General features: G+C 45.5%; 1 protein-coding gene across 5 annotated transcripts in view; it reads right to left on the bottom strand.

Moving 5' to 3' along the window:
- LOC109961626 (nuclear receptor ROR-alpha-like) overlaps positions 1-7,194 on the bottom strand; it is a 63,722-nt gene that overhangs the window by 55,537 nt on the left and 991 nt on the right. For 2 of the 5 annotated variants that reach the window (XM_020602604.1, XM_020602603.1), the window contains exons 2-3: positions 4,358-7,173; positions 3,358-3,927 (exon numbers count right to left, since the gene is read on the bottom strand). In XM_020602604.1, coding sequence (XP_020458260.1) covers positions 3,358-3,505 — 148 coding nt within the window. In that variant the 5' untranslated portion in view covers positions 3,506-3,927; positions 4,358-7,173. The remainder of the gene's footprint in view (positions 1-3,357; positions 3,928-4,357; positions 7,174-7,194) is intronic. The other 3 variants (XM_020602601.1, XM_020602602.1, XM_020602600.1) reach the window with 3 other exon arrangements.

Raw genomic sequence — 7,194 nt, 5'->3', positions numbered from 1 at the left:
TTAATGCTCTCAGCCTTAAAGCAGTGCACAGGTCTGTTTTTAAAGCTGGTCACTCTGACAAGCTGAGGGCTTTGGCCATCACCTCTTACACAACACGCCTGCTGCCTTCCAGTTCCATCAGAAATAGCGTGACTGCCAGCTGAGAGCACATGAGCGAGCTGGCACAGTGTGAATGACAGCAGTTTATAGCACTTATTCCCTTTGTGTTAAGTACCAACTCAGTTTTACTTTGATCAGTTACAGAATTGTGATTTCTTTTAAATCACAGATGATTTGGCTTCCTGGATTGCTACTCTGTGGGATGGAAACACATGAAGAAGAAGAAGCTGTATTTTATTGTCATTGTAACAGACACATAGAACAAAATTTAGTTTGGAGCCGAGGGCCCCGGGCCACTGTGTGCACCCCCCCAACTAAACAACATACACAGTACTGGAAATAATAGAAAGTATGTCGACATTTGTCCTGCTAGCTTTGGAGCAACAACACTTAACTCAACTTATCAGTAACATTAGATATTCTACCTGTACCCAGCACTTAAAGACAGCATGTTTCCTCCCATTCATTCAACCTGACAAGCTTGTGTACTGTGAAAGGCCTTAGGTTTTTATTGCAGCAGCATCACTTAACTACAAAGAGCACGTTTCCTGTGCACCAGCCTGAGTTTCCAAACCGATCACTGAATAATCTTAGCTGTTTTCTATTATGGTTCTGTGTTACCTGCTGCATACAACCGAGCTGTGACTGGGGACAAGAGCATAAACAAGATGCAGGAATACATCAGATGCTGCCGACACTGATACAGTCTGAAGAACAACTGAGAGATCATGTTAGCATTAGACTCTTTTGCAACCATCTCTCAACACACTCACTTCCTGTCTGTGGCTCTCAGCTCCAAAGCCATTGCTTCTTATTGGAGGTACAAATTTATAAAAACACCTCACAAATATAGATTTCATTTTTAAAAACTCAGCAACTTTCTGAAACAGCTGCTCATGGTAGTTTTTATTACAAGAACAGGAGGAAACAGTGCATGTGCTAGCAACTATTTTCAGCGGCGGATGAATCCACATTTGGTCTCCAGTGAGTCTGTGGCAGCAGCGTGTGGTAAATGGTCTTAGACAGCTCTCCTGCCACTGATGCACACTCAAAGGACTTTACACCAGGAGCAACTTGGGGTTCAGTGTCTCGCTCACGTCAACGTGTGGACTGGAAAACCCGGGATCGAACCGCTGACAGTGCGGTTAGGAATGACTCATTCTACCTCCTGAGCCACAGCTCAGGCACCCAGCTGCTGGCACCCAGTCAAAATAAAATGAAGTGTGTGTGTTCATGGTGATGGAGGAACATGTCAGCCAGTGCAGCAGTGTGGTCACTGGTGGGTTTACTGGTGTCTGGACAGAGTGGAGCTCTGTGGCCCAGAGGGAGGAGGGAGATCAGGGTTTACATATCACCAGACTTATTCTTTAATCGTGTTACAAATAAATAGAGTTAAGTTACACACCTCCCAAAAATAGCAAAGCATGAGAGCGCATACGATCCTCTGTCACAGACAGACGCGACCTCAGAGTGATAAAAAGCTTCAGACAAACTTTAATGACTGGGACTACTTTGACTGCATCAGTTTGATATGCTGCTTTATCTTTTAAACAAACTGTGAATGATTCAGAACTTTAACCTCCAACCCTTCACACCAGTTTCAAATTCTGACCTTTGACCTTCCAGAGGTCAACAGCACCCTGGTTTACTGTAGAGGGCCCCAGGATCACTTTGTGTCACTGAGTAATCCAAATTCTTGTAAAGGTGTTTGGGAAACTGCACCAGTGAAGTCCAGTACCGACTGTGTCCTGCAGTGTTATGTAGCTGTGTGGTCCTGGTTTACTCAGGGGCCAGTGACAACATGCAACAACCACACAGCTTTAGTTCATAATGTGTTCACGTGACGCCCCATATTAGGTGAAGTAGTGTCCTTCAATGACCACAAAACAGAGGTTGAGAAGCTGAGTGGTGCATAGGGAGAGACACGACACAAAGGTTCTGTGGGAGACGAATCTGCTGCAACACACTGACATGATCTACAAACTGTTAGACTCAGTGTGGCCTACAGTACACTTTCTGAGGACATTATCATATTCGCCAATGTCCCCGAGTCCACAGTTGACAGAAAATAGACAAAATCCATTTTTAAGTTCCCCTCAGCATCACAGTTACCCACTGCCAGTTGTGTGTCCCGGCTCCTCGTGGCTCTGCTTTGACCGAACGTCTCAAAAACACAGCCACACTATCAGCTCCTCTCAATTTCCACACTCACTCAGTTTTCCCCTTCTCCTTGAGCAGCTGTTATGTAACCAACTCTGCTATGAGAAACTCAGGGAAGCTCTATCTGACCGACCCCCCCACCCCCCCAACCCAACATCTACATACCAGTAATGAACTCCAGGAAAATCTGCCATCAGCCCAAGAGCTGCACACAGAGACCGTATGATTTTACTCACTGAAATTAATTGTGCGAGTGTGTGCCTGCAGGTGTATTACCGTTTCTAAACAAACAAATAAGATCTACACTTGTCCTAATAGAAGAGGAGGAAGAAAGGAGAATAGTTCAATTTGTGAAATGTAAAAAAAAAAAAATGTGAACACACTTTCCCAGAGTCCAAGGTGATGTGTTCAAATGTCTTGTCTCACCAACAACTCAAAACACAAAAATTTTAAGTTTCACTGTGAGATGATAAAAACATCAAATCCTCACATCTGACAAGCTGCAACCAGGTAGGTTTTAGTTGCCAGTGGAGTTTCCTTTGAGCCACTAATGACCAACTAATTATTTCATCCTAAGTTCCAGGCCATCCCAAAGGTGCTGATGAGGTTGAGGTCACAGCTCCATGCACACCAGTCAAGTTGTAGGAACCCATTTCTTTATGAAGCTGGCATGTGTGCACGGTGACACAGTCATGCTGAAACAGCAAATAGACAAACAAACTGGCCACAAAGCTAGAGCATTAAGATTTCCCCTCAGTGGAACTAAAGAGGCCCCAACCAGGAAAACCTAAAGTACGCTGAAGTATTTGCGCATAACAACAGACACTACAGAGATTAAAATCGTTCGTTTCACCTTTAAAGCTGGTTACTCTATACATTCCCGAAGTGGATTTATTAACAGCTCAGGGGCTGTATCCCTCCAACTCCAGCGGCTGTCAGTTCTCTTTGTGCCCGAGTCTGAGTTTCCGCCCGTGGCTTCTGTGCGCACCCGGCCGGAGATCAAACTGCTCCACACAACGCCGGAAGTTGCTCCTGCAGCCTGACGGACACAAAACACCCACCACCACTGCTATGTGAAGAGCAAATCACTGGTCTTACCTCTGCTGGTGCTGGAGCCGGAGCTGCTGTGTCTCTTGGCCGGCGTCAGGCGCTCTCCGCCCCGGACAGTCTCCAAGCTCGCCGGCGTCTCCGTCAGCGGGGTTTCAGGCTCAGAGCCGCTCCTGCCCGGATCTCTCGACGACTCCATTCATGCACTTAGAAAGCGAACAAAAATCCCCTGAGCGGTCCGTGGTTGTTAAAAGAGCAAATGTGGTAGCGACCAGATGAGTTGGAAGCCGGCGGAGCGGTGCGTTTGAACAGCGGAAGAGGCGCGGCTGCTGGGCGGCTGTCAGGACGCTGCCGTGAGCGCCGTGTGGAGGAGAGGACGCCGGGCTGAGGCGGAGGGAGGGCGGCACTGTGGAGAGCGGGGCGCCCGTTCCAGAAAGCTTGCAGACGTTTGTGCATGTAGCCGGTTTAAAATAGAAGAGGCTTTGGGAGTTTGTGTGACCTGTTCATGGGAGGAGTCACTGAAGCCAGGTGGAGCTGTGACTCCCCTGTCATCGTGTCTCCACCTCATCAGTCACTGTCCCCGCTTGGCTCTGGCTGCTTTGACGCTCGCAGCAGCTTGTCCTTGTTGACAGAGAAAGAGACACAGACAGGAAGTGAAGCAAAAGAAGAGGAACTCAGAGAGCGAGGCTGACCGAGATGATAAATGCTGAACATCAGCTGTAATCCTCTGTCACCTCCATGCCCAAATAACTGAACATCACTTGATAAAAACTACTCACAACCTGTTGTGATTAGACCAACACCTGACACACACTGAGCACCCGATCAGATTTATAACGTGTCCAGTAAAATCAAATGACATTCCTATCATCCCAGCTGTTACTGTTTACTGCTACTTAGCTTTAACTATAAAGCATTTTTCTTAACACAAGCACTTTAAATAAAGAACATGATATTCTGCAATAAAATTCATTGAAAATAAAACCCAAATACATGTCATAAAGATAAAAAGTAAACAAAATGAAAAAAAAACCACAGCATGCCAACATACATGGCGTACATTCCAGCGGTGAACATCAGGCTGCTGGATGAGAGCAGCGTCCTGTTGAAGGCTGGATTCACACAATCCTTCTACCTGGATCCACACAATCCTTCTACCTGGATCACTACCTTGGCCAGTCAGGTACATGCAGGCTCGCGGTCCTGGTGGCTCACTTTGTACGCGAACACTATACTTGTGCTCTTTACCTCAAGGTCAGCTGCTGCCGTTATAACTATCCTGTCTGTGACTGTTACAAACCACTGGCCTGCGTTTCAGTAAATGTGTTCCTCCAGCTAGATTTCCTGTTTCACTGTCTCACGTGAAACCACCCCACCACCACCACAGTCCCCGGTGTTGTTTTAACCCTGGGAAAATGTCTGTGTGACACACGAAGGATCAGAGGAAAGGACGTTTCACGTTAGTTAAAATATGTTTCCTAGGTTCCTCTGTCCTCGTGGTTTGTGCTTGCATTGCAAGTGAGGGAGACATAGATGCAGTTCGTTGAACTGGAGTTCAGCACTAGCTCTGTTCAAGCATAATGCTCATCTTATCATCTAGATTAAATTACCAACAGTTTGTCGTGGATTTCCTGTGTGTAAAGGAACCTGAAAGATGGACACACCACTGACTATGAAATCTGCTTAGTTACAGAATGCAGAAAGACCATAGTATGAAGGGTGAGGTTTGATATAACCAAGAACTGAAGGACTGTAACTGTAAGATTCAGCTTTTTGTGCAAATCCTGTTTTCTGTCTTACCGGTGAACTACAGTGGGACAGTGAGGCGGGGAGCTTCAGATAAAAAGCTGTCCTGACATTTCTGTCAAGAAACTGCACCGTCTGCACAGTTTCCCCTCTTCACATGGATCAGTAATAACGAGTCACAATCATTTCATCACACCCGGCCCTGATGAGGCATAAACTACAAAGTGAAGTTTTAAATTTAAAATGCTACACATTAGCACTCACTGAATATTTTCTCTCTTTTTACCTTGATGTATTTTAATAAGACACTATGCATACATTTGCATTTTAACTGACAACAGCTCCCTCTTGTGTAGCATAACAAAAACTGTTACTGTATGGTTATTTTAAGCTCTGTTGCTTCCCACCACCGGAGCTGTCTAAGTCACCAGAACAGATAGAGATGTGATCAGAGATTCAGTCATCTGGAACCAGACTGCTGCTCAACAAACCTCCTCCTGGTACTGCCTTTGCAGGGCAAACCTCTGGCTGATGATGTCAGCTGACTTTCCCTCTGCAGCACAAAGAGTCAGAGTCCCTCTGACTCTTTGTGTAGAGTCCTGGTAATGAGTCCCAGGTGGGATGAGCTCAGTGTGCAGGAAACCCACCACCAGCCGTTCACCGTGGAGGGATATGAGGGTCTGAGACGTGACCCAGTGACTTCAGGTGACACTCAGCTGTGGGAGTTCACTGTTGTGTATCAAACAGTCCTGTTGCCATGACGACAGGCATTGTGTCTCTGTAATAATCATTTCTGCTGGCTTTGAGTCTGCTCGTACTTCTGACTTTTATACAACTCTGGGTGTGACTTCACTGTGACAACACAACATCTGAAATCTGGCATGTGGATCAACTGCACATGCTCACACACTGCCTAACACTGACACCTCACCATACATTAAATGCATTTACAAGAACTTCCTGAATAGAAATATGCAGTTCTGGCCTCTTCAAAATAAAGTTAGTAAGAAACAAAAAGACAAATGCACCAAAAGAAGAAGACTGTAACACACAACAGCTGTGCAAAGTGTTAAGGATGGATTGGATGCTCCCTGTAAACCAGAGCTCAGATGGGCATGAAGAATAATTGCAGAATTAAGAAACTAAAAAAATATGCAAAAAGGGATGAATTGACCAAGCACTCTACCTCTAGTGGTTCCTGCCATCAGAAGCTAAGAAGTCATGGTTAGATCCATGAGATGCTAAAAGGAAGAGTTCTGTTCACAGGTGCAATCCCGTCATTAAAACAAGCCAGTTACCCTGTTCCTGAGCTAGACGCCAAGCAAGACTCTGAGCTATGGCTAATATTCTGAGAAAGGTTCACTTCCAGGGTTTCACCCGCCTGCCAGAGCCTCCTTTAAAGCAACAGACCAGGTGCTGCTGAGTAAGCAAACTGCTCCTGCTGGTGTATTCCTCCACTCATCTATCTATCTATCTATCAGTCAAAGCTAGCTATCTATCTAAGATAAGACAAGTTGTCATTGTAGATAGTATAACAAAACCCGTTTGGCAACCCTGAAATACAAGAACATGTTAAAAAAATTTAATAAGAAAATAAATAGAAAACTAAAACATCTTGGCACTTATCAAAATTCAAAACAGTGCTCATGTAGACAGTGTTCATTTCTGCTGCATGACATAGATGTACACGATATGCAAAAAGCTCTGTCTGAGTCCAAGCAGTGTAATGTATAGTGGCAGAAGTAATTTCCACAGCTTTCGGAAAGAAGCTGTTCCTGAGTCTGTTTGTGAGTGTGTAGATTGTTCTGTACCTTCTTCCAGAAGGCAGCGGGCCAAACAGGTAGCTGGGCCCTTAATAAGATTACTACTTCCACCTCTTCTCCGCTGATGTAGGCGGTGAGAGGAGGTTGTGCAATTTATTCTCCTGAAAACCACAAGTCTCTTCTTTCTTAGTGTTATTAGGTTGTTGTCCTGAAAACACTCATTCAGATGTTGCTCCTCATACCTCTAGGCTGGTGGTATCATCGCCAAACTTAACAGTAATGTTAGTGGGTGAACTTGGCTGCAGACCAGTGTGGAGAGCGTGAAGAGAGTAGGGCTCCACTCAGACCTCTGGGGCTCCTGTGTTCAGGATGAAGATGG

This window comes from Monopterus albus, unplaced genomic scaffold, assembly GCF_001952655.1.
Source record: "Monopterus albus unplaced genomic scaffold, M_albus_1.0 scaffold57.1, whole genome shotgun sequence".
Taxonomy (NCBI): Eukaryota; Metazoa; Chordata; class Actinopteri; order Synbranchiformes; family Synbranchidae; genus Monopterus; species Monopterus albus.
This window is presented reverse-complemented; position numbering and strand designations above follow the sequence as displayed.